This window comes from Phoenix dactylifera, unplaced genomic scaffold (genome assembly GCF_009389715.1).
Source record: "Phoenix dactylifera cultivar Barhee BC4 unplaced genomic scaffold, palm_55x_up_171113_PBpolish2nd_filt_p 000182F, whole genome shotgun sequence".
Taxonomy (NCBI): domain Eukaryota; kingdom Viridiplantae; phylum Streptophyta; class Magnoliopsida; order Arecales; family Arecaceae; genus Phoenix; species Phoenix dactylifera.
Window position 1 is genome coordinate 889,594 of NW_024067712.1, and position 27,989 is coordinate 917,582.

General features: G+C 40.8%; 2 protein-coding genes and 1 long non-coding RNA gene across 6 annotated transcripts; 2 read left to right on the plus strand and 1 right to left on the minus strand.

The window, feature by feature from the left end:
- The first annotated feature begins 230 nt into the window (after window positions 1-230).
- Window positions 231-27,972, plus strand: LOC103723152 (BEL1-like homeodomain protein 7). Of its 4 annotated transcripts, none has more exons than XM_008813974.2 (7): window positions 231-944; window positions 1,748-1,838; window positions 2,309-2,543; window positions 2,611-3,412; window positions 25,379-25,755; window positions 25,849-25,909; window positions 26,957-27,972. In XM_008813974.2, the coding sequence occupies exons 3-7, from the start codon at window positions 2,407-2,409 to the stop codon at window positions 27,593-27,595; spliced, it is 2,016 nt and encodes a 671-aa protein (XP_008812196.2). In that variant the 5' UTR covers window positions 231-944; window positions 1,748-1,838; window positions 2,309-2,406; the 3' UTR covers window positions 27,596-27,972. The 4 variants fall into 4 exon arrangements, with proteins under 4 accessions (XP_008812196.2, XP_008812200.2, XP_017702156.2 ...); XM_008813978.2 differs by having other exon boundaries at window positions 233-944; window positions 2,622-3,412; XM_017846667.3 differs by lacking the exon at window positions 231-944 and adding an exon at window positions 1,047-1,141 and having other exon boundaries at window positions 2,309-3,412.
- On the plus strand, window positions 5,508-6,808 carry LOC120105037. The gene is made up of 2 exons (XR_005507418.1): window positions 5,508-5,720; window positions 6,630-6,808. It is a non-coding gene; the product is annotated as an uncharacterized LOC120105037 (long non-coding RNA).
- On the minus strand, window positions 8,685-11,084 carry LOC113462083. Its single transcript, XM_039117088.1, has 4 exons — window positions 9,298-11,084; window positions 9,080-9,213; window positions 8,916-8,991; window positions 8,685-8,823 (listed from the first exon to the last, which is right to left on the minus strand). Exons 1-2 carry the CDS (start codon window positions 10,103-10,105, stop codon window positions 9,188-9,190), a joined length of 834 nt encoding a protein of 277 aa, XP_038973016.1. The 5' UTR covers window positions 10,106-11,084; the 3' UTR covers window positions 8,685-8,823; window positions 8,916-8,991; window positions 9,080-9,187.
- Window positions 27,973-27,989: the final 17 nt, after the last annotated feature.

Consider the following 27,989-nt stretch of genomic DNA (forward strand, 5'->3'; position numbering starts at 1 on the left):
GTGCGGAGATAAAATTCGAATTCAGAATTTCTGTTCTGATATCACGTTGAAATCATCTTTTTTTTTTTACTTAAATTAATAAAATAAAATAGATTTATTTATATATTTTATATTTTTGTACAGCAAAAGGTCTCACAAAGGGTGCTCAAAAGGTTGGGAAACCCGCATACCCATCAATCTACATAATGATGCCCTTGTTCTAAAGCAAGTTCCCCACAGGATGGTTTGGGGAAGGATGGCCTTTTCATAAGAGAGAATTAGAGTCAGGACTCCCTTTTATTTTATGTGGTCTGGATTGTGAGATGTCAGCATCTTCCTCATGCTTTGGAACTCGGTATGATGAGAGGGAGGGAGGGGCAAGGAACCAAGGGAGGACCAAATGAGTTTAAGAGAAGATTTTGGTCTACCAACTGGTGGTTAGAAGATTGAACACCGTAACAATTCCAGCACCAACTCCCAAGAGTGAAGGCGATAGGAAGGTGCTTCAGACTTGGCTAAGAAGAGAGGTAAAAGAAGAGAGAGAGAGAGAGAGAGAGAGAGAGAGAGAAGCCATTGTCATGGCTTTTTGAAGCTCAGGGACTGTTATTCTCACGTGAAAGTTAGAATGTTGGGGTCTGATGATGATAAAATCTAATGAGATAGAGAGGAAGAGGAAGAGAGAGAGAGGGAGGGAGAGAGAAGGGAAAGCAATTTAAAAAGGAGTCATTAGTGGACGTATTATATTATTCTGGGTGCTGGTATTGGTGCTGAGGTAAGTATTGTTATATAGGAGGAGGAGCAAAGGAAGGAAAAGAATTAGAAAGGGGGCTGGGTGGTGATTTGAATCCTTGGGATCGGTTTGTCTCCGTATTGGGAGGATTTCCCACGGCGGATCGGCTGCGAATTCGTGCTTTCCTGCTCCCCATAGGGTGCACAGCAGCCCTTCTCCCGCGGCTCTCGCTCAAGCAAGTCTCCATCCCTCCTCCTTTTCTGTCTCAGTTATTAATGTTATTCGTACCCACATAGACGTACATATACAATTCTATATCTGCACTTTTTCTTTGTACAAATTCGCCATCTCATTTATTTCTTCTTCTGCTGCTCTTTTTGTCTCTTGCTCTCTGTATACAATTTCTTTAATCTAATTATTCTTTTGTATCTGGTGGGTGCAACAAACTTTCTCCCTGATTTTTCTTTTCTTCTGAAAATTTTGTTTTTTCTTTGCAAGGAATAATTCACTAGAAATTGGTTCTGTTGTTTTTTCTTCTTCTTGGGTGCTCTCCACTTTCTTGGGTTTAATGAGTACTTCTGGAGAAGGGGTTGGTGTTCTGTTTTCCTACTTCGCTTAATTTTGGTTTTTGGGTGTGCTGCTTTTGGGTTCGGGAAAGCTTTTCTTTCTTTCTTCTGTTTTTGGTTATGGGGTTTGGAATTTTTGGGACTCTTGGGTGTGTTGACTAGGTGAAGGAAAGGAGCTTTTGAGATGGGTTTTGGGTTTTATAGGTGAAAGCCCTTTGCCTCAGAGATGCTAAAAAGGAAGGGAGGTAAAATAGAATTATTTGGGCTCTTTTGGTGCTGGTTCTTCTGCGCTTTATTTCTGCTTTTCTGTTAGTTGGCATAAATTGTTGTGTGCTTTGAGCTGAAGTTGTGGGAATTGAGATTCTGATATCTTTCAGTAGAAGTTTGTTGCGTGCCTTACTTTTGGATATTGTTCAAGCATGTAGCCTTAAAAGGAAAGAAACTTGGTTTATTTGTTTGATTTTTTATCCAGGTTGGTCGCGAGCTTGCTTCTTTCATGGCTGAAGAGGTGGAACAACTATGAGCTGCTTGCTGCTGATTGCTCTTCCGATCATTGTATAAAGGTAAGGACCGGAGGATATGGTGTTCAATCATTCTGTTATTTGTTTGTGTATACTTTATTGATCCTCGTATGTCCTTAATTTGTTTTTATTGTTTCTTTGTTTATCCCTTTTTTTTTTTTCTTTCTGATTATGCTAATTTAGTGGTTCAGAAACCATCCTTGCGAGAGCAGTTACTAAGCCTAGAAGTACGAGGAATGGTTGCCGGATGCCAGTTTATGATCCAATTTCACTCCCTTTTCTTCTTTTCATCTTGTTATCAAGACATTCTTGGTAACAAAGGAAAATCAAATCAATAAACCATGTCATATTTATAAATAAATGCCCACTACTTTCTCTTTCAAGATCTATGCTAATTTTCCCCCTATATTTAATGATTTATTAGTTTGTCTTTGTATATGCTCCTGATCTCGTACCTGCTGACCTTTTTTTCCCCTGTGCAAACTTCTTGCATCGAACTCATTTCTTCACAGAGGACTCGAGCTTTCTGTATTCTGAAAATTGATGCAATTGGGAGCCTTCCTGACTCCTCATGACAGGCAGCTAGCCTACTGCTGTACCCAATATTGTAATGATTTATTGTTCAACTCTTGCTATTTCTGAAGATCTCGAACTGCTTGAAATCAAGGGAGAGGGAAATGGCTACTTTCTATACCAGCTCTACCAATCAAAGAGATGCCATGCCGAACCTGTGTCTAAGGGATCCAGGTCATACTCCATATCCTGAGTCATCAATTACTGGCAACATGCTATATCTTAACTATCCCTCTTCTAGTCCATATTCAGATGCTTTGGCAGGCGATACTCAATCACAGCAGAACTCTGTCGAGCTCCCTGTTCCCACTGCTATGATTTCACAAGGCTCATCTGTGGAAGGTCCTCACATGGTGTCTTCTCATCTTGACAAAAATGTTTACAATGCTTGGAGGGATGGGAGAATTGAGATGCCATTCATGCAAACAATTGGCGGGTCAATGAATGGTCCAGGAAATCTTGTTCGCAGTTCTGTTAGTGATGAATGCCACATGGGTCTGCAGACCCAGTTGGGCACCTTAAATGGACAGAACTTGTCTTTGCAGCAGTCAAATGTTTCCACCATGCAAAACCATGGACTGTCACTTAGCCTTGGCACACAAATTCTGGTTCCTTCATTTCAGTGCCGGCCTGCTAGCTCAGACATATTTTTCTTTGGGCCACATCAGTCAAATTTAGGAAATGGCAGTTCATGTAGAGATGATGACTCTAGAAACAACAATATGCATGCTAACCTTTCTCCTTATGGAGTTTCAAGTCTTACAAGTTCCATTCCAAATTCTAAGTATCTCAAGGCAGCACAAGAGTTACTTGATGAAGTTGTTAATGCCCGGAAGACTTTGAAGCACAAGGCAGATAAAAGCCAAAGTGTCCATTCTTCTGCTGGTACGACTGGTTGTAAGGATACCGATGGGGTATCAAAGAGTAAAGGGATGCCTTCAAACCCTCAAGAGTCCACTGCCAACTCTTCTAGTGAGCTCTCACCCTCCGAAAGACAGGACCTTCAGAACAAGGTCATGAAACTGTTGGCTATGTTGGATGAGGTGCGCATATATTCATTTCCCCAATACAAGTTCCTTTAGTTGATATTTCCTTGATATGTAGTAAAAGAAAAAACTGTAGGCTTTATCAGCACCACTGCCAGTAAAATTTTGCTAGTTATTTCTTCCTTATATTAGTAGTTGAGTATTTTTTTAAAATTTTAAATTAACAGAATAATTGTAATTTCTCATACTGTTGCATAATCTAAGTTTTATTTGGATATAGTTGCATGTTTCTAAGTAAAACTGGAATTTAGCATGAATATAAATGTCGATTTGTTTAGCACTTGTTTCTTTTTTATATTAGACTGTTCAGCAATAGCCCTGAGGAGTAACTAAATTAGCTTTCTGGTAATATCTTCATCATGCAAGTCTTTGTGGCAGTATATTTGCTGCTTCATGCACAGTTTCGTATATAATATGTGTATTGCTGGAGAGAGAAGTCTATGTTCATAGGTAGATAAGAAAAATTGGCATTTTCATTGCCTGATTTCTAAAAATCGCCTTACATACTCCATTGGAATCAACTACTCTATTTTTTCATAAGTTTAACGAGTATAGAGGCACAAAATGAAAATTTTTGAGAGATTTTTTGTAGGTTCTGTAATGTCCGGGCCCACAACCTACTAGGCCCAATAAGAAATAGGCCCAGTTAAGGGTTTGGGCCCAAATTTCACTGTGGGCAGTATTATTATAATGGTTATTATAATGGTTAAAAAAATAAAAAAAAAACGAAGGGATAAGACCGACAGGGAAGGGTTACCTCACCCCCTGCTGGCAGCCGATGCCGGCGCGCCGGAGACAGGGGGGGCGGCGGCCAGTCCCGGAGCAGGGAGGGATGGAGAGGATGGGACCTCTCAGAGGGGGGGTCTCATCCTCTAAACAAATTATTTAAGCCTCTGCCGGCAACCCCAAGTGACAGACCCCTAAACTTTGAACGAGAGAGAGAGCCGAAGCCCTGGAGCCTAAGGCCAAGGAGCCCTGAAGCTCTGAGAAAGGGGAGACTACCAGGGAGGAAGCACTGCCCGACTACACCCGGCTAAAACCAGGTATGGACCCCCTTTTAATAAAAATTTTAAAGTCTGGATAAACCCTCTGTGGAGGATTTCCCCTCTGTCTCAACAACGAAACAGAGGGGAGGAGATCGGCAGAAGGGAGAAGGGTCACGGGCCAGACCCATGGACCACGGACCGGCCTGAGAATGGCCGCGGCCCAAGACCAGGCCCGATGACCACTCGGGCCGAGCCGCCTGCAGGGCACCGCAGCCTCGGCTGCGGCTACGCTAGGGCTCGGGGGGCAGCCCGGGCCGCCGGATCTGGCCGAGCCGGCAACAGAGGTGGCCACAAGGCCACCAGCCCCGGCCGGACCGCCACCTCTTCTCCGGCAAGAGGTGGTGGCGCCGGAAGGAAGGACCAAAGAAAAGAAAAGGAAGAAGGGAAGAAAAGAAAGAAAAAAAAAAGAAAAGGGGAACTCACCGGACCTTAAGGCTTCTTCCCCTCCGGCCATGCCCTGCCGTGGACGGAACGGATGGAGGCTCTCGGGTATAGCCCGGACTCCGACCCATCTCCGAGCCCCTTCCCCTCTCCGGCATCACTTCGGAGAGAGGAAGGGCCGGCCTTCCTTTTCGCCGGTGCACCGAGGGGAAACCCCCGCCTCGGTCGGTGGATCGGGGGGGAGCCTCGTCTCCCCGGTCGCCTGCGGGAGAAGAAGGGGAGGAGACAGTGGGTTCCGGTGGGGGGCGAAGGGTCGGAAGCTAGGGTTCGGCGAAAACAAAGAAGAAAGAAAGAAAGACAAAGAAAGGAAGAAAGAGGGAAAGAGAAAGAAAGAGAGGGAGTGACGGAGGAAGAGAGGCCGTGGATTCGGCCGGAGAAGAAGAAGAAGGCTGAGGAATCGGCCGAAACACCCACGATTCCGGCGAGGGCGAAGAAGAGAAGAGAGAGGAAGAGCGTCGGAGGAGAGAGGGGTCGCGGAAGGTGAAGAGGCGGAAGCCTCTGGAAGGGGGGAGAAGGAAAAACATGAGCACGGGTTCGCGGGTCGGATCCGAACCCGAACCCGAACCCGCAACCCGTTAAGCTTAAATAAATAAATATATATATATATATATGTATATATGTGTGTATATATATATATAATTAGAATGGGTTAGGTGAACCCAATAAAACCAGACCCAGTCTATTTGGATGAACCCGGATGAGGGATGGGCTAAACTTCAGGTAGAAAAGGAAATAACATATTATTATTATGACATGATTGTAGGTGACTTAGGACTCGTCACCAGGACGCGGGAGACCTAGGAAAAAGGCAAATTACTGTAAGTAACTTGTTTTAATCTTGTTGTGAATCATGTATGTAAGTAGCCTGCCCTAATCTTTATGGATCATACATGAAATTTAACATGTTATGCATGTACTGTAGGCTAAGAACGATATGTGTATCTGACATGCTCTAGTTACACAAGATATGAGTTATGAAATATGAACATGGGTGGTACATGTCAGTCACATAATTCATAGTTGTGCACATATTATGTTTTCATAGCTCTTGTGATACATGCAAAATGAATTGAATTCCGTATTATGATTTTATTAGCATGAGTGTAAAGAATGATAATGATTTGCTCTAGCGGCATATTGCTTGTAAAGGGGTACCTAAGAACTCCTATTGCTACGGGCCGAATGCAACTGAGCCGGCCTTGCCAGTGGCCGATAATGACTGAGCCAGCCCCGCCAGTGGCCGACTAATAACTGAGCAGGCCCCGCCAGTGACCAATAATGAATTCGCCGTAGCATCTATGAGGTACTACCTATACGAAGCATTATTTATGAACTCTTAAGAGCTACTGACCCAATGTAACTGAGCCGGCCTTGCCAGTGGCCGAGAATGACTGAGCCAGCCCCGCCAGTGGCCGCCTAATAACTGAGCCGGTCTCGCCAGTGGCCAAGAATGACTTCGCAGTAGCATTTAAGAGCACGACCACGGCATGCCGGTGGCACGATTTTTCCTACATGTGCATATTACATGATTTCTTGACATTGTAGGATACTGTTTTATTTACTCAGCATGGATATTTTATTATGATGATTGATTTAGTAGCATACATGTCAGCTTCTCAAACCCTGATAAGCATGGTTAGCATTTTTAGTCGATTCGACAAGATTATGCAGGATTACTTACTGAGCCGTGTAGCTCATGCCTGTTCATTTACGTTTTTTTTTTTTAGATCACCACCAGTGACAGCTGCCAGAAGCATTTTTCTTTTGCAACAGGGCTTCTTTATTTTTGGGGATGATATAAATAAACTTTTGTGTATATAAACTATGTAGAAGCTCTGTACTTTATATGAACCAGTGGGTTGTAATACCTTCTTTTGATATATACAAGTTACACTGCTTTTGACTACCTGTTGACCATGTACGAGGCTGCGTGCTATTGTGGGCGGTAGTCGGCAATAGCACGGCCGTGTCACGGAGCCGGATCCGGGGCGTGACAGGTTCCATGGTTTTTGTTGACTCTTATTTTGATTTCTCTGAAGGAAAGTGGAAATTTATTTGATGGACACCATGCATCTCTTCCATAGCCACATCAGCTGAGGCCACCTACTAACTCCTGAGCTTCTACTTCATCTTCATCATCATCATCATCATCTTCTCCTCCTCCTTCGTCTTTTCCTCCTCCTCCTCCTCCTCCTCCTCCTCCTTTTGCCTCCTCCTCCTCCTCCTCCTTCTCCTTCTTCTGCTTCTTCTTCTTCTCCTCCTCCTCCTCCTCCTCCTTCTCCTTCTTCCTTCTTCCTCTTCTTCTCCTTCTTCCTCTTCTTCTCCTTCTTCTTCTTCTTCTTCTTCTTCTTCTCCTTCTCCTTCTTCTTCTTCTTCTTCTCCTTCTTCCTCTTCTTCTTCTTCTCCTTCTCCTTCTTCCTCTTCTTCTTCTTCTCCTTCTCCTTTTTCTTCTTCTCCTTCTCCTTCTCCTTCTTCTTCTCTTGTGATTTCTCAGACCATCTGACAAGTAAAGGATGGTGTCCGACATTTTGAAAACATTCCATGAAACAGTTTATACCAAGGTCCGCCGTACCGGTACCGGTCGGCGTACCGGTGGCCGGCCGGACTGGTACGGTACCGGTACGGACCGGTACCGTACCGGCCGGTACCGCGAGCCAGACATTTTTTTTTTTTAAAAAATGTTGTCTCTGTTGGATCTTAAATTAAGTGAAGATTGATGTTTTTTTATTGCTTTTTTCATGATTTTTGATGTTTTTATATTTAAATTTAGGGTTGAAATTTGAAATATAGATGATGCATGTTATGTTTTCCTTCCGTTCCAAATGATAAAATGATACACATAAAATATCTTCAAATTAAGATACAATCATTTACATACATTTAAAGTACTCTAGGATATCTAAAATCGGGACGAGTGCCGATGGCTCTCGTAGATATCCGGATCATAAGTATAATCAGGAGGCAAATCAACCCAATCAGAAGGAACGCGCGCCAGGTTATAAGAACTGTCGGATCTCTCGCTCACGCTCTGGCTCTGAGAGGTGTCCTCTGATTGTGTAGGGGCCCATCCAAATATGGCGGAAGCAAAATTCAATGCACCATATTCATATTCGTCAGGCTGAGACTGTGGATGATAGAATCCGTATCCGTATGTTGTCGGATCTGCAGTTGTATCCTGTCTTCCTGAACGACCTCGAGGAGCCCGTCTTCTATATCCAATGATATCCTCACGAAATCTATCAGGTGGTCGACCGTGGTCCGTATCCTGTGTAGCACCCGTAAATTGGGACTCACCGGTGAAATAAAGACCACCCTCCGGCTGTGTCTCATGAGGACCATACTGTCCTCCGCTCCCTCCATGGCTAGAAGATCCATCACCACTAGAACCTTCATCGCTGCTAGTCCAAGTCTCTTCCTCGACACTCTCCATTGGGACCCTTTGTTTTTCTTTCCTGGTCCACTCTGTCTGGCTCCCCTGTGCCTGCGGCTGATCAGCTCTGGGAGTGTGTGGAATATTGCGCTCAGCCCATTGCTCTGGATCGACCCCAGCTTCGGTGGCTATGAAGGTAGCTGGTCGTGGAGGCGATCCTGGCTCGTCAAGCTCGGGCTCCTGCTGCTGGCCTACAAGCCAGCCGAGTAGTGGATCATCGTTATCAGCGGTGAAGGTTCCGTAAATCGGATCTGTATACTTGAACTCCACTTCCTCCTGGATGCACTTTAGCCTCGACCGCAAATTGTAATGCACATAAACAAGGTCGTTGAGACACTTTTGCGTCAAACGGTTTTTTTGTTTGCTGTGGATAAGGGCGAAGGTGGACCAATTGCGCTCACATCCACTAGAGGAGACTGTTTGGGAGAGGATCCGGATAGCTATCCGCTTTAGATTTCTCGCGGATCCGCCAAAATGCACCCACCATTCAGCTGCAAAAATATTTATGAAAATTACATATATGATAGTTCCATAATAGTAACTAAGTAACACCAGGTGAATGTTTAGCTTTAGTATCACGTACCTGGATTCATATTGTGTTTGCTGACGACAGCCGCTCGTTGGCCAAAACTGTAGCTGCCCTCTCTAAATAATTTGCTCTGTGAAAAATAAGCATAAGAAAACCATGTTAATAATTGAAGATGCCGATATACTTATATATGCTGGTAATTACTAAATCATAATTACCTCTTCAAGACATAGGGCCGCTTTTTCTGGATCATGCTCCATCTTGTAAATCACATTACGCAAAGCATCCAGAAGTGTTTCATCCATACCAATTCCATCTATGCTGTACTAAAACCGGAGGTTTAGGTAGTATGCTGCACATATATGAGACTATCTTAGCATAATTATATAATTACATCCATCTCTATAATTGTCACTATAATTATATCTTAGCTTACCTGCTAGATGTAATTCTGTACCCATTTGCGCTCCCCACCGTTGCTCAATGATGTTGATGTACGACCGGCCATGTGCTGGATCTGCCTCCATAATCTGATCCTTTGCCTTGACCATCATGTGATACAAAAATTCCATCTGGGGGTAGATCTCGCTATCTACGGTCCGCAGCACTTCATATAATGGTTTGATAGCCTTGACTATTGTAGTAGCCCGCTGCCAGAATGGCTGTCTCATCACCAAGTCTTCTATCTTGCTCCCTTCAGTGCCGGCATAAGAATATCTACTATCATACCACTTGGAACTGGCAAACATCTGACGTAGGGCTCCTTTCTTCTCGAGTATGCTATCAAGTGCGATGAAGTTGGTAGCAAACCGTGTGACTCCTGGTCTCAGAATCTCTTCTCCTGCATACTTTCTCATCAGTGAAAGGACCCAGTTATGGTTATAAATATACCTGGTAATGCGTTGGGCTGTCTCCACCGTTTGTTGCACCCTACGGATCTTTCCAATGTCTATCAATATGAGATCAATATAATGTGCAGCACATGGGGTCCAAAAAATATGTGGTCGCCGCTCCATCAAGACCTGCCCGGCAGCCTTAAATTGCGGCCCATTATCAGTGACGACTTGCACGACATTCTCCTCTCCTACCATATCAATCACATCCTCCATAAATTTCAGCATGTACGAGGTGTTGTGCACATAAGCCGAAGCATCAACCGACTTGTGGAAGAAGGTCTTAGCATCACAGTATGTCCGGAAGTTGATGATGCTCCGCCTGGTCGGATCGGTCCAACAATCGCACATGATGGTTAGTCCATATATGGGCCACTTGCTCTTGTAGGAGTCAATCCAATTCTCCAGCTCCTTATTGTTGTCAAGAAGCTCACCGTATATTTTCTTCGGGCCTGGAGGAACTACACCGGGATCGGCAGCTTGTATGGCGGCAATGGCAGACCTGTAGTATGTATTGTCTGCCACATTCGCTGGAATGTGGCTGAAGTGAAATCAGGATCCAATAGCTCGCCACATAGTTTTCTTCTTATCCTTCATCCACATTGTGTCTACCCTCTGCTGCCTTGATCTCTGCTGGGGAGAGCATGCGGATCTACATCATGAATTGTCGCTCCTTGTGGAATTCCTCTAGATGACTTCTTTCGGCTACCAAAACTACCCAGCATAGATGCAATCCGGCCACGTTCTTTGCCGACGCCCTCCCTGACTGAAGTTGTCCTCAAGAACTTTGGATCTTGTCTAGTGCTCCCAGAACCGCCGTCCGACTCGTATGCAGAGGGCCCAAATCGAGCCCTATGCCTGACCACCTCCTCCTGCTTCCACTGATCATCCAGGTTTGCATGCATGGCTGCCTGAATATCTGCCTCCTCCTCATCTAGATCCTCGACCTCCTCTGGCTCCCTAGAGTGATAGGAAGGTGGCTCTGCCACTCGGTGATCGACCTCCGCCCTCTTCTTGGAAGCCATTTCCTTCGCTTCTTTGACCTCAGCGAGATTCTGCCTCATCAGCACACGAATCTCGCTTGGACAATTTGGGCACGTAGCAACCTCACCGGAATTTCCGGCTAAGTGTTGCTTCAACCTGGTTACCCCTCCTCCCTTGAAAACCTTGTCGCAAAACTTGCATTGAAACTGGTGTCGTTGCTCCTCACTTCCAAGTCTTCGTCCATAAAACCAGCCAATATCACGCTTTGCAGGGTTCGTTTTTCTTGATGGCTCCATTTCTATCATAAATGTACAACTTATCAAAAAATTAAGCTAATAAAGTAAATTTTTGCATTATCTTATTATTTAAGTAATTTATAAACTATTTTTTTAGTTACTTATTAACAAAATTAATGAAATAACATAGGACAAAAAAATTGCACCTTAAATAGTCTCCGCTGGATTTTTTGGGCAGGACCTCCTCCTCAATTTGTGGGCTATCTCTCAAATCTTTCCGTCTCTGATTACTCTTCAGAGGCTCACTCCTGGATTTTAGTTACTCTGGAGTCTGGACAGAGCCTCTCGTTTGGTTTTTATAACCGAACGAGCGAGGAAGAAGTGGCTGAGAGGCCACTTCGATTTTCGTGCTGTCAACTCAAAAAAAGAAGTGGCCTCTCGGCCACTTCTATTTTTTAAAACAAAAATAACAAAAAAGAAGTGGCCTTTGATTTGATAGAACAGAAGTGGCCGAGAGGCCACTTCTTTGTTTTTTGAGAGATAAAAACCACAGCGCGAGGCGCTGTGGTCGGTACCGACGCGAACCGGCCGGTTCGCACTGGTACGAGGCTGGTACCAAGCGGTACCGGCCGGTACCGATCGGTATGGACTCCGTACCGGCCGGTTCGCACAAAAAAACCAGAAAATACCGGCTTTCATCTATTTCCGGTACCGGTCAAGGACCGGACCGGTACGTACCGGACCGTACCGGTCGGTACGGGCTGGTACGGCATTCCTTGGTTTATACAGTTTCTGGAAACTGCATCAGGTATTGGAAGCTAGTAAGCATGGGTGTTTCTTTAGTGGTCTTTTGAAGTGGGTTACAACAAAATGGTATAATAAGAATTAGATATCTCCTAAAAGTTGTTTAAGACCTTTTGTTGAGTACAGAAAAATGTAAAAAGTTTTAATTTAAGGACACCTTGCTGCTCAATTTCATATTGTTTCAGTGTCCACATATGCCCATTAGTCTTACCCATATTACAATTCTTGATTTCATATCATCCTTTTTCTCACTATTTCCTGAAAGTTGTTTACTTTTGTTTGTTATGTTTATGACTTAGGGTTGAAAATGTTTAATACCTAAGACTGTAAAATGCTTCTTTCTTAGATATCCCTATCTCTGTGGGATACTACTGTTTTTGTCAAAACCACAGGGAAGCATGTGATTCTAATGTGGTTTCTACAAGTCTATTCACTTTTTCTACATTAATTTTTCGTTAGATTGAGATGGGTTAAGTAAAGCTATCTTTTTAGGTTGAGATAGATGGAATATCTTCTATATTGTTAGCAAGTCCTCTTTGTTGTGGCCGGCAACAAGACAAAGGAAGAGGGCAATGTCATGATTAACTACACTATTCAACTTCTTCAGTTCTATGACCGACCCCTTTCATTAATCCTTCTCTGATTGTCTATTTACTTAGGATAAATCAGTTGTTTCATATCATGATATTGATTTTGTTTTGTTTAGTTTGGACTTGGAAAACCCTACTATTTAGGATTGAAATGGAGTAAGTTCGAGGCTTCAGACCTGCACTTTTTGGACCTCTGGTTCTTTTCCTTAGTGAGCTAATGACATATATTTTGTGGATAAATGATTAATGAAGCTCCTATACTTTTGAAAAGTTTTCTCCCTTTTTCCTTTAATATCTGTCCCCATTGTGATTTCTCTTTTCTTTCTCTTCTATTGCCCCTTATCTGAATTTTCCCTTTTTTATCGTATTCTTTTTTTTGTATAATGGTGGAATGATGATATATCCTTTTGTCCTGTAATCTAACATATAATGAATCTTAATATTAACCAACAAACCTGATCACATATCTATCAGATCAGCAGTATGGACCGAAGTATAATCCATCAACGATTAATAAGTTTTTTTTCTAGTGGTTCTCTACCTCGTGTCAACTCTCTATAAGTTTATGGCTTTGTGCGATATTCCTGTTCAAGAAAACTCTGTGGAAGTGAGGGACATACTACCAAACCTAAAAGAGCCAGCTGATGGCTGCGAGACCTACTAAATTAGTAAATTGGTCTGATCTTGCTGTTGTAGATTTGAAGGTGTCATTAACCATTGAAAAGCATCATACTGTGCAGTTTGGTTCCATTTCTCATACGTTATAAATTTCACCCCTTTTCTCCATCACTGTCATACTCTTTTTAAATGATATCATTAAACAATTTTCCAGCCTAAGAGATGTCAAGTATACATAAGTGGGAGACCCTTTTTCTCAATCACGAGCAGAGACTATTTTAAATGACACCTATTTGCAGATTCTTAGCCTAGAGAAATTGAGAATTCAATTTTTGTACAACCTTCAAAGCAAAGTTTGTCTGATATTTGGCAAGAAACACTTTTGAGCTTGTTACGGTTGTTTCAACTTTCAAAACTTTCCAACTTTTATGAAACTGTTGACCATCAGGGACATACTCATTTGCACCAAAAAAGGGGGAAAAAAAAGAAGAAAAAAAACATTTCTTTCATCAAGGAAAAAAATATCTACGTCTATGTTGCAATTCTAGCTTATACATCTGCTCTTTCTTTTTTTAATTAGTCTTAGCAGCTACAGCATCTGTTTGTATGATTCATTTTCTAACATCATATATCATTAATCTATCATTCATATAATTAAAACTATGTCAAGCTCTTAGTTCTTGTAATATTTTTGTGATGAAGGGTCTTTGAATAATGTGTTTCTATTACTCCAGCAATCTAGCTAGAAGTCCTTTCACATATTGAAAGGAAATTGATAAATCCTTCAAGAATTATCCACTTTGAGCTCTATCTTAGGGCTTCAAATTCTTTATGACCTAATCAAAGATCGTCTGAGGCATTGCATGAATGTTATAATGTTTATACTTTAGTTGGTTCTTGCATCAGACTTTTTTATTGGGGCAGCTATAGGTTTGAACTTAACAGTGCAGAAGGACTTGGTAACTTCTTAAGGTTTGCATTGTATAGTTTGGAAGTAAACCACATATTAGATTAAGATTTATACTTTGGATAAAGGAAGTAAAATGATGTTTGATGAATTTATGGATTTACAACTTGATCTACATTTTTTTTTTCCAATTTAGTTCATAAAAACTAGAATAGCGAAATTAAGCTTATGTTGGTTATACTGCTAAATATTAATTTCAAGATTATTATTTCCGTTGTTTAAAAAGATTTTAGGCTGCACACCAGCAGCCAGGAGGCCAGGTAGGTGTTAGCTGGGTCGCAAAAGTCAAGGCAACCAAGAAAATAATAATTTAAAAATTAATGAGCATAATGATGAAAAATAGCTATATCCAAAATAATCGAAACATATCCAATAAGATTTAGTAAGTTAGCAAAAACTACTAATTTGGGAAGAATTGAACTCCTAAGTCAGTTTCATGTACCATGCTCAAATTGGTTGAAAATATTGCGGCAGGCGCTAGGTGGCTGCCTCAGTGCCTTGTCGAGGTAGGTGCATAGATGGCTAAGGTGGCGACTTTTAGACTAATATTATTTTTTATTATATTTCCATGGAAAGTTAATTAATGTTGCTTTTTCTTAGAATTTCCTAATCTCTTGTTTTTGCCTCTTAATTAACCGATAGCATGGTCTGCCGTACCGGTCCGTACCGGCCGGTACGTACCGGTCCGGCCTGGGACCGGTACCGGATCAGCGTGAAATCCGGTACCGGTAATTTATTGTTGAAGAACCGGTACGGGACCGGTACGGGATCGGTACGGGACCGGTACGGGATCGGTACGGACCGGTACGCCACCGATACGGACCGGTACGGGACCGGTTTCGTACCGGTCCGGGACGCCACCGGTACGCCGACCGGTACCGGTACGGCGGACCTTGACCGATAGCTTATTAGAGATAACCACATCATTGAGAAGTTATAGACATGCTATTCCAAAAATTAAATTAATAAAATGAAGTGCAATATGCCACCCTGGAGGAGACAAGGATGGCTGCGACCTGCGAGTAAAATTAAATGATATTTTATCATTTATAACCTTCTAAAATACATTCCAGCCTTTGAATGGTTCACTTGTTTCGGTCCCTTGGAGCAAGAGCTGAGCAAGAAGAATGCATTTACTAAAGATAAGAGTTTCTTTTTATGAGTGGAGAGTGGAAACATATGCAGTCAGTCATCCAATCCAAGGAATTTGTAGGGACATATACCCCATATGTTTATACCTATATAAATCATGGGTGAATGCATTTGTAATAAAAAATTGTGGATCCATTCTAGTCTTCTTTCAAAAAATAAATTATTTTATTGCTGTGCTTTATGATTAGTAGAAAGAGATGAAATCTAAGAACAAGGATTTAATTATAGATTCAGTTGGATTATTAGAAAAAGAGATGGACCTCTTTATATGAGGAGAGTAAACCTGGGCATTGTTACATTGGCATCCACACTTGTATCTCACCCACCCTCAACTAAAAAGTCAAAATTGTTATATATCAGAAAAAGAAAACACATGTTTTGACACTTGTATTAGCTGCTTTAATTTTATTGATTGACCAAATGAATGCTCTCAGAATTCTTTTCCGTTGATACTTTTTAAATTACTTTTCTAATAATGAGAGAAGCAATGAAAATACAATTTCTTTAAAAATGACAACCCATGTGCCTTTCCTAGTTTTTTATATATTATGGTTAATTTTCATTCATTGTTTTACCCATAATAGTTACTATTAAGCAGCATATCAGAGGCTTGGGATAAGGCTTAGTAACAGAGAGATGCCATTCTTAATTAAAAATACATGAAAAATAGGTTGAAACAAAAAGAAAAATAAAGTCTGTAATTTGGCATATTGATTGTGAGATTTTACTTTGTTGTATTTTCCTCCTTGTGCTTAAAACTACATGACATGGAATGATGCTCTATTTATGGCTTAAATGCCTTAGGTGCTGTATGTTTTCTCAATACCCATTTGCCTCCACTAACCATATGAAACAACCTTTGTCATCAGTCACCACTGCTATCAATTATTTTACCATTCTCCAAATCCATGTATTATAAATTTTCTATAAAAATAAAATCAAATTCTTATGCTTTTTTATGAATACAGATTGTAAGTTTTTACTTACAAGGAGAAAATTTCAAATATAAGTAATTGGATTTTATTGTTTTAATTAATGCTTCTTGGATTATCTGGAATCCTAACATCTTTTGAAAATGTCACTTCCTTAGTGTTCCTTCTTAATAGTTGGTCCATGTCGTTCACTTTTGGTCATACTAGGAGCGGAGTCATCCGCTATATCATCTGCCGACTTCTTGGTATGATGGAATTGAGCAAAGAACAATTATTTGGGAAGCGATGTTCACATTTTATGGTTTAAAATTTAAGGTGGATTTCGGTGAATCTCGGTAGGTATAGCCAAAATTAGTGTATATTATGCCATGTGCATCTATCATTCTATCTAGGTTTTGCTTTCAGTTCTGTTAATATATGAGGATCATTTTGTTAAGACATCAAATAAAGTGTGTGAGATCTACAAAATTTTGAATTATCATAGAAGCTTAGTTTCAAAATTATAATGATTGATGATGATCATTAAAGAAAGTATTACCTATATGTCAACTCAGCCACTTTTACTTTTGGCTATAGATTATTCTGAAGGGTAAGATAATATTGTCATAACGAATTGTGAATCAGATTTTTAAAACTTATGCTGATGATGTAATGGTTGATAGGACTGGAGTTTTGGTAAAAGTGTGGACATCAAGATGCCTTTCTTGGTTTTTGGCTTGAGTTCCAGGCCTTTGAGTTTCAAAAGTGTATGAGGTAGCTGCAAGATGGACAAATTGCATATGCGTGGGCTTTATTTGAAGAGATGTGACTTTTAAGATGAATGAATAGTACCATGGAAAGCAATGTTATCTAGATCCTTGGCATTATTGCCAAGTGGATGTGTCCTTCAGTGTTTGGCAAGACAAGCTCCAAAAATCTAAGCACGAGGATGTGGCACATAATGTACACGATAATATATGTATGTATTCATATGTGTACATACATGCATAGACATAAATGTGCACATGTATGTATCTATATATATATATATATATATATATATATATAAAATATATATATATATATATATATATATGTATCTATGTATGTATGCTAGGTTTTAAATGCTATGGAATTGGGCCATCCAATTTTTCCGTAGAATGGGACACCCCGCGTACTGACACTCAGGATGGTGAATGTCTCATCTTGTCCCAGTCCATTTCTTGACTCATCTTGTCCCAACACTTGGGACCAGGGCTAGTTCCGAGCCATACCGGCGGTTCACCAGTATGGTTTTGGCAACGAAACGAAAAGCGTTGCCAGAGCTGGAGAAGGAGAAGAAAAGAGTGCGAGCGGAGGAGGGAGGGAGAGGGAGAGGGAGGCCGCAGCCGGTTTTTCTATTTTTCGAAACAGGAGAACTAGCTGTGGCTTCCGCCGGCGTCTGCCGGCCGGCCTCCCTCCCTCTCTCCCACGATTTGCGTGCCTTCTCCTCTATTGGTATAGGTCCGGCATGACATGAGCCCGTACCGACTTGTGCCGCCGGAGAACCGGTATGGTGCCTGGTACTGATTCTGCCGACCTTGCTTAGGACGCTACCCTGTATCGACACTCAAGATGGTGAGATGCCTTACCATCAAGCCAATTTTTAAAACCTTGTATGTAATGTATGTGCGTTACTAACATATATACATTTCTCCAGGTTGACGCTTACTCAAAGTAAAATAACTTAAAATTAGAGAAAGATATATTTTCATTTAAAATGTGATGACATTTCGCTTAAAGTGTTCATATAATTATGATAATTTCATGTTAAAAACATAATTACAGTTGGCTTAAGGTGTCCATATAATCTTGATAGCTTTTATATTAAAAACTTAGGATACTTAAAGTGTCCATCACCAAGATATGACACTTCAAAAAAGTGCTTGATGTTGGACATTTTTTGCCAACATCAGCAAGAGACTTCAAAGTGGTAGGTCCAGTCATACGTCATATTGTGCCGGTGATCAAATGTCAAGAAACATTAATACTCCCAATAAGGTCCGTTGTACTGACCGTACCGACATACCGGTGGGTGCCGGTACTGGTTTGGTTTGGTTCACGCATTCAAAAGCCCCAAAAAAATTTGGAACCGGTACGGGCCAGTTCGGGCCGGTACGGTTAGCCGGTTCGTGATGGTACCGACCGGTATAGGCCGGTACCGATCGGTACGGGGCTGGTACAGGCCAATACTGGTTTTTAACACTGAACCAAATTGGTCAGAGACGATACCGGTTCGGTACTGGCTGAACCGGCTGGTACGGGCCGGTTTAGCATTCCTCGACTCCCATATAGCTTAAAAATGAAGTGTCTAGGCAACGGCGGAGCAAGGATTAATCTCAAGGGGAGTCTACATGCATTGTATCACATATTTAAAAGCCATCGGAATGTGACGATGCTGTTGGTACCAAGGTTTGCTGTACCGGTCGGTACCGAGCGTACCGTACCCGTATCGATGGGTACCGGTATCGGTACCCCAATGTCGGTACGCTTGGCGTACCGCATACCGTACCGTACCGACACTCGGTACATCTATACTAGTGCGGCACCGGTACGGGGTTCGGTACCGGTACGGCGAACCTTGGTATGTACCATACAGTTTCAACATAAAACCGACACTAGTATGAGTGTTAGGATGCCAAAAACCATCCATATCAGTATGTATTGACCATACCAATGTCTATGGGTCCATATTGACAATACTACATCAATTGTCCTACTTAGGATTGATGGTTTTTCATTTTTTTGTATGCTGTCAGTTTTAATATGTATCTGCTGGCACTGATAATGTCCTGATGCCATAGCGTTTTGATGGAAAAATGTAATGGGGTTTGGTATCAGTATTTAAGACCTTGTGTTATATGCTTAATAAGAAACATTATATGAAACCAACACTAAATATGTTATGCTAACTAGAGTGTTACGCCATGTATGCCCCATAGATGGTTGATGGAGCGGCATATGACCAATTTAGTTTCCATGTAGACTAAAACAATCATAGATCCTTATAATGGGTGGGAATATGCTAAGGTGAAAGCAAGATACGCCGTCTTGGTACTGGCCCCATACCTGTGCCACCCTATTACTGTGTCGGTATGCTCGGTATGGAGGCAGGTTCGTCATACTGAATATCGGTATGCCCGCCGTACCGCATACTGATACCAAACTGGTGCGGTATGGTATGTCTCGTACTGTCCAGTTCGGTATGGTATGGCATGCCTTGGATGAAAGTGTGAAAGAAATAAATTTCAACCATGGAATGCCGTACCGGTCCGTACCGGCCGGTACGGGCCGGTACGTACCGGTCCGGCCGTGGACCGGTACCGGAACGGATAAAAAACCGGTATTTCCCGATTTTTTATCCGAACCGGCCGGTACGGGTGCGTACCGGCCGGTTCGGGCCCGTACCGGCCGGTTCGGAGCCCGTACCGGCCGGTTCGCACCTCGTACCGGTGCGAACCGGCCGGTTCGCACCGGTACGATTTTTTTTTTTTTTTTAGAACCACAGCGCCGCGCGCTGTGGTTTTTGAAACCACCGCGTACCGGCCGGTACGGGACCGGTACCAGCCGGTACGTACCGGACCGGACCGGGACCGGACCGGTACCGTACCGGTCTGGCCGGCCACCGGTACGCCGACCGGTACCGGTACGGCGGACCTTGATTTCAACTATAATTTTCTTGCTACCAAACTTTAAATATTAGTTCACATTTCATATCACCTTCCAGTGAATGAATGTGGTGGTGATATTTAAGTTTCTTCCACAAGGATTTTTTATTGTTTGTCCAAAAGAATGCCATAATATCAATCCTCTGTTTGGCAATGTAAATTTTACTACTATTATATATTAACTGTAATTTTTTCTGGAAACCAAGTAAAGATTTTTCAGATGGGGTTTACCTCTGTTAATATTTTTATGGGCACAGAGTTCTGTTTATCTGATGCCTATTATTTACTCTATATCTGTTCTCTTCTGAGCATAAATGAGCCTAAACATGCAAAGGCAGACATATTATTGGTGGTACATGAAGGAAGTGATCAAACACCACAATACAAGAAAAGAGGTAGCAAGAGAGGGCCTTAGAAATCTAAAAGCACCTGACATAATCTTATTAGTATGCCAAGATCCAAATGGTAATCAATGTGGAAAGGCCCTACAAGAAATGCAACTGGCAAATAATGTCAAAAAGTTCACACTGGTAAAGACTAGTCCAGGCACATATTTCGCACATGAGTTTACCATATGTAATCTTTCAAAGATAATTTTTGATAAAATTTCAAATATACTTGTTAAGGAAAAAGAAACTTGAATTGTATAAAGATTTTAACATAAAGTTCAGATTAGAGTGCTACTACTACAGATCACCCTTCATAGCACTTCTTATTTCACCAGGTTGATGTGGCAGTTAGGCCTTGGTGAGGTACATGGGTGGGTTGGTGGTGTTAGTTGGGTCCCACCTACCTCTCAGCCAATCACTGACTTCCAAATTAGACCGATGAACTAAGCAATGATTTGGCGCATGATCTCTAGCTTTTCCCTAAATTTTAATATGTTTATACACTGACAATTACTTTGAATATCTTGAGAAATATGTTCATACATCTATAACAACCTTTGTAGTTTGTACCTTTATGTTGAGTAGGGAAGTTAGTTTTATTATGCATCACTAGTGATATTTGATACTTCAAAGAAGATTACAAGCATATTCATTACACTTTCTTTGTATATATATGTTTGCGCTTATTATGATATAAACGCATACCCTTACAAATTGAACATAGAAAATATAGGTTGGCATTGATTTTTTAAATAAATAAAAAAATCATGCCTTGCTCCCATATATTTGGTTTTTTTCCTTAATCATGTGCATTGCTTGTGTTTAGTTATAGTATTTAATATTAAAGAAATTGAAACATGTATCAAGAAACCTAAATTAACAAATTTTCAAGTTATGAAAATTTACTGATAGAAAAAGGGATAGGAAAATGAAACCTAACTTGATATAAATATAAATTTTTCTAGGAGAAATACTTAACCATGTCCACTACATGTATCTTCATTTCTAGTATTAAATAAAAAAAGGAATCAGGTATAAAAATGCTTAAATTAGTACTCTAAATTATGAAAAAAACTAATAACAAAAACGGAAGGAAACATGACACCTAATTTAATAGTTTTGTAAAAAATAAGTTTCTGAGGAGAAATTTTTTTATAGGTACAGCTTGGTTAACTTAACCAAAACACCAACATGACCTACAGTTTGTGAAATAATTTTAAATCTCTCTACCAAAAGAATTAGTTTTCTAGAAAAATAGTCAGTTTAAAGTTGAGGGCAGCCTTATTTTTTGACTTACGTTCTATTTGTAACATCTTGAAGGATATTTAACCAAAAAGTTCGAGTAGTTTCTCTTCTGATTGGAGTTGGTCTTTTCTTTTGGTCGTTCTTTGTTCTTGCCGGACTATGCTAGATAACATGCGGTAGGAATACAAGTCTTACTTGAAGGGAGAGGCGGCAACCACCACCATGTTACCACATAGCTCTTCTTGATGGAATGTAAATTTTCAAAACTACCCTTTAAGGATATTCCTTGGTTTCATTTTTTTTCCCTGCTAGATCACAATAAATAAAATTGTGAGAGACACATGACATGTGGGAAGGATGAAAAGTGGAGGGTTATAGATAGTGTGAGGACAAGGGGCGAACTAAAGCCAAATGAAGGGAATATGAGTAAAACTTTTGGTTCATTTTTTAATAGTGATCAATGAGAAGTTGGAACCATGAGAACTACATGGACATTGTAGTATATTCTTTTGATGAATAAATATTTTAAAGGTACTTATCTAAACTGCCTTAATGGGCAAGACTCTAGGCTTCCAGCCACTTTGCCTAGGGCCAAGTCACTTATGTGGTCCCTTTGTGCTGCCCGTTCACATACCAAGCACCCAAGCAATTTGCTTGCCAAGCCACCGAGGCCTTGGTGATCTTGCTGTCCTAAGCAAGTACTAGCTGAGCTGTTATTATGGGAAGCTAAGGCAGCCAGTTAACCCCCCTCACCCGTTGGTGCCCTAACACTGTATCTTTGGTACAACATGCAAGTTTCACTAATTGTTGCTTCTTATATTGATGATTGTTTATCATAGAGTTGCCAAGTGTATGGAATGTCAGTTTTCTAATAAAAACATACACCAAAACAATTCCTTAAGTACATGTAAGAGTATTTACCACATAGGCTTCTTAATCTATTTCTACTTTCCAAATTATTTTTACTTCTTTATGAATTTTAACATTTTTCTGTACATAATCTTCCTAGTGACCATTGTTCACCGTATCGGCCCGAACTGGGCTGTATAGGGCGTACTGCACCGTACCAGTTCGGTACCGATATTCAGTACGGAAGGCGTATCAACACTCGATACGCCGAAAAGATCTCGTACCATAACGTACTGATATAGTGATAGCGTAGCACCGGTACAGGATCCGGTACCGAGACGGCAAACCTTGCTAGTGACTAATCAAAACTTGCATTGATTGTATCCTTGACCATCAAAATATCATTACGAGTTTACGACCTTTTAGGACACTTATTTACAAAAATAAAGTGAGTTAAAACTACACTGATAACAAGAAAAAACCCTGGAGCTACACTATATTTTTTTTTCCTTTTTTTGTTTTCTTTTGACACATTAAATAATGTAAATTCTTTAGAGATTAAGAATTAGTATCACGAAAGAGCATTGGAGGAAGCAAAAAAAAAAGATTTGGCTTTATGTGACACTATGAAGTTATTGAAGGGTTTGTCGAGACAACATACAAGGATTTGGAAAAAGAATGGCTTTATAATTATCAAGCATGAGCAATTGATGGAAAGATCGAAAGAGAAAAATCATGAGCTGGGCCTCGTTATTGTCAACTTGGGGAGAGCATAAGTGTGCCACCTAGTGATTTTGCTATTTATGTTCTGGACATAAATAAAATAATATATTTAATAGATGGTCAGTATTGACAATTTTAGTAGTAGTTGTGGTGAGGCAAGTGAATCTATAGCACGTGTGAAGCAAGCATCTAGAATCGGGCTTTAAACTTTACCTTTTGAATTGTAACACTTCTCTTAGTTAAGTTTTCCTTTTGATATTTACAAAGAAAACTAGAAGCCTACTTCATTTTTGAATGATAGCCATAACCATAACTATCAGGCCGTGTCCCAAATATTGAGGGTCACCTTAATAAATTCTTGTTCATCAAAATTTTTCTATATACAGCTACCTTATATGTTAAAAGAAGGGAAGCCCCAGCTTCCATGAATTTTGAACTTGGATTTGTTTCAAAGTTGTGTTTTATACAGAAGTGAACCTAACATCAACTCTGCACTGTTTTCATTTGGGATTTTTACCCGCATTTGTGGTGGTTATTTGTGAATGGTGTAATTAATGAGTAACATGGATTTTCTACATTAGAATTGTGGTAGGGAAATTCCAGGTTAAGGGTTTAAGAAATCAATCTATGTAAAAAGTATATATGAAATGAGTATCAATGGAAAAGAATAAGTGATTATGAGCCATTGTTTGCCATAGCGGTTGGTATTGGTGCATACCGACCATATTATACTGTATCTGTACCAAATCGGTGCGCGGTCTTGAATCGGTACGCAGTACAAGAGGTGTTCCGAGTGTTGGTAGGCTAACCTGGCCTCCATATTAGGCATATCGACACAGTACGAGAATGGTACCGGTACAGGGTTTGGTACCTTCAGTCAAGGTTTAAGATCAATGCGCATTAAATACCAAGACAACGAACCTTGTTATGAGCCTTCAGTCAAGGTTTAAGATTGATGCGCTTTAAATACCTATAAACAAGAACTTTACCTTGATTCTATTGTGTAGAGAAATGAATGGACAGTGGACAAGACATTTCTAGTACAGTTAGTCGTGATTTGGATGTTTATGCTGTTATTGACTGATACTTGCCCATCAAATTGAGGGAAAAATTTCAAATGCCTTAGCATGGATGACTGCCATATTTTTTTAGACTGTTTGAAATGCTTGTGTTGAAAGAGCCTAAGGACAAAATTTGAAATGCGTAAACAGAGGAAGCTTAAAAGGTTGCATCAGTAGTAGGCAAAGTGATGAAGCACTTACTGAAAACAATGTTCATGCATGAAATCTCTGATGCAAGAATTCAAAAGGGGAGACAATTGAAATGTGCTGAAGCATCAGAAAGGAGATAATATGTATCATGAGAAAACATGTGATAAGGATGTCATTGGTTATTTCATTAATCCTTGATAGTGACCATGGACTGAGAAAAGCTCTATCTTGTCTTGATTTATGCCTACCATCTATTGATCATCTTCATCACCTTTTATGTAGAGGATCCATTTCAAGTATATATCGGATACTTATGCATATACCTTTATCTCATTTATTCTATCATCATTGTCACCTTTTACATTGAGGATCTGTTTCAAGTATATACTACTGTATACTTCTGCTTCTGCCTTTATCTGATCTGTTCTATCATCAAAAGCTTCATTTTTTCTGATTATGTTTAACATTATACACACTCACGAGATTTGAGAAGATGTCGCTAGTCTCTGAGGAAAGACTACTGCATGTATATCTCATTGATGTTGATTGCCTTTCAAGTATATAATGATTACTCCTGCATGTACCTTCATCTCAGCTACTGCATCAACAAAAGCTTCAAACTTCTTCTGATCATCTTGAGTACTATAAGCACGCAGTCGCTGATGTTGAGTATCTGTTGCTAATCTCTGAGGGAGATTGTCTTTGTTTGGTGACACCCTTAAATTATTTCCTACATTGTATAACCACCCATGCCAAGGAATCAGTAGCATACCTTCTTTCACTGAGAATTTCTTATTGGATCTCGCTTATGACTTCTTTCATTGTGACCCTGAAATTTCATGTGCTAGTTCAAATGAGAGGACTGCAATAACTGAATTTATCTCTGAAAGCAAAGCAGAAGATTATGCGCAATCTTTAAGGATAAGTATTTAACTTGAACAATGCTCATATTGTGTTGATTTTTGGATCTAACTGAATAAAGTATTTATCATCTATCGATGCAGAAAAGATGCATTGATCAATATGCAGTGAGATTCACATATGAAACATCATAAACCTGAAAGATTTTTGGATAAAAAGCTCCAAACATCCTGAATTCTGCCAAAAAGACTACTGGCAATAATATATTGTCAATTTTATCAATGGGAAATTGTGTGCTTTATGAATTTTATTGTATGATAGACTTTCTTGCTCTTTATCTGTGGATTGAGTTGCACTTCTTTTCCCTTCTATTGCAGGTCGATGGAAGATATAAACAATATTACCATCAAATGCAGATTGTAGTGTCATCATTTGATGTAATTGCGGGTTCTGGAGCTGCTAAACCTTATACTGCACTCGCCCTTCAGACGATCTCTCAGCACTTCCGCTGCCTCAGAGATGCCATCAGTGGTCAGATTCAAGCTACACGGAAAACCCTTGGAGAACAAGACAGTTCAATTAGCCAGGGAGGTGGAATTGCTCGCCTACGTTATATAGACCAGCAGCTAAGGCAACAGAGGGCCATGCAGCAGTTTGGTATGATGCAACAGCATTCTTGGAGGCCACAGCGGGGGTTACCTGAGTCGTCTGTATCAATCCTTCGTGCTTGGCTGTTTGAGCACTTCCTTCATCCGTAAACTTCCACTACCTCCTTCTCCTGTAACTTTGATGATATTACTGTGTATATTTCTTCATTGTAACTGTTTATTACCTAATCTTTTGCCAGTTACCCAAAGGATTCTGAGAAGCTGATGCTTGCAAGACAGACAGGCTTGACAAGGAGTCAGGTTTGCTTCTCACTATTTATATTATCGAGAACTTTAAAGGATTATCTTTGGGCATGGTTAGGATGTTTTCCCCCTTTTAATGATCAATTGCACGACTGATTATGTAGGTTACTTAGAGAGCAAGTAAAAGCTGTTATACTTCTACCGTTAGTCCCCTTATTCTGCCTATCTACACCACTATCTTCATCATATGTTATCTTGACTCCCTTCCAACTTCCGCTTCATGATCCTTACACAACTATGTATGTGATCTCAGCTCCTCTATGCACCAATATATCTTAGCTCTCTTTGCACTTGATACCAGTGTTACCTAGACACTCGCATCCAGCTGTGAAAAGCCGAGTCGGATGCATATCCCAACTGGATATGTGTTAACACTTGGATGCTTATGATTTTTCTTGCAGCTTTTAGGGATTGGTAGAGAGCTGGACTCTAACAACAATGAGAGACCGTCCATTTTGTCATTAGAAGTAAGATAAGACAATGTCTTCTAATTTAAAAGGTACAAGTACTATCATGGTATGCCATGCTGGTGCATACCAAGCATACCGTACCATACCACTACTAAATCGATTCGTGGTACGTGGGATGCACCAAGTATTGGTATACCAAACCGATTCCGTAGCAGGCATACCGCACTATACCTAGATGGTAACGGTACAGGATCCGGTACAAGATTGAGAACCTTGAATATTATATTGTTTAAACAAAATTGTATTCTATCCTGTGTATCCATGTATCTCCATTTTCTTCTCTTGCTGAGTCATACAATTGGATACGTGTCTGAATCCGATGCACTATCGTGTCCATGCAACACTACCTGATACTCACCACTGATCTTATGTTGGGTCCCACTATCTATATGATGCACACTGTCAAACATGTACTTGATTAAATCACTTTGTTACCGATCCTGTGCATGGCTCACCATAATATTATGTTGCAAGTACAATATTTAGAGCCTGACCCTGTTCAATCCACGATGGTCAGCTGCCATTTATTTCTATTATCTCCTAGTTGTTTATCATCTGCCCTCCCTTCGTCTAGGTTTCAAACTGGTTCATTAATGCACGAGTTCGGCTTTGGAAGCCGATGATTGAGGACATGTACAAAGAAGAGTTTGGTGACCCTGAGATTGACTCAAACTCTTCATCAGAGAATGGGCCCAAATGTAAGGATGAGATCCGATCCTCGGAGGACCGGGAGGACTTACAAAACTTTTCAGCAGAAAGGAGTCAGACAAACCAAGTTAATGACTCAAAGTCCAAAGCCATCCACACCATGGATACAGATGGGGCTTCTGCTTGCTTCCAGCATGAAACAAATTCTAATGATGCTTATATGAATCTTAAGTTGAATGAGCAAAGACCAACCAGCGATGACTGTAGCATTCTGCAAGACACACTTACCCACTCGGATGGGAGTGGGAGGTATATGGCTTATCAGATGGCTGAGGTGGGTCGGTATGGGAACAGCGGGTTCTCACTGACATTGGGCCTACAACACTGCGATGGAAGCCTTCCTATATCAAACGGTCAGCACAGCTTTCTTGCAGCGAGGGGGGAAGACATTTATGGTGCAGCTGCTCCAATTGGAGCTGACACAGCTGATTACGAGTTCATGAATATGGAGGATCGGCGGCACAGATTCGGGTCCTCAAATCTACAGAATGATTTTGTTGCTTGAAGTGCCAATTGTGACAGTGGCGGCTGTTCAAATTTATGATGTTGGAATAACAGCATGAAGCTGCCATTCGATACCGCTCGTAATTGTTATAGAAGAAAGAGCCATGAAGTTGCCGTTCGATACGGCTTGCAATTGTTATAGAAGAAAGAACTTTAGGTTGATATACGCTGTAATATAAGTGTGAGATAAAGTGAGCTGGTGGAATATACAGGGTAGCATGTTGTAAAGATAGAAGCATAATTTTGTGTAATCTGTGAAAGAAGAAAACATGTAACACTATTATTTGTGTATCAACCTTTTGTATAATGTTGGAATGGCTTTAGCCCCAGTGTGATAATAAAATTTCAAGAGCCCGTGTGATGGCTTTAGGTCCCTCAGGTGAAACCAAGCATGC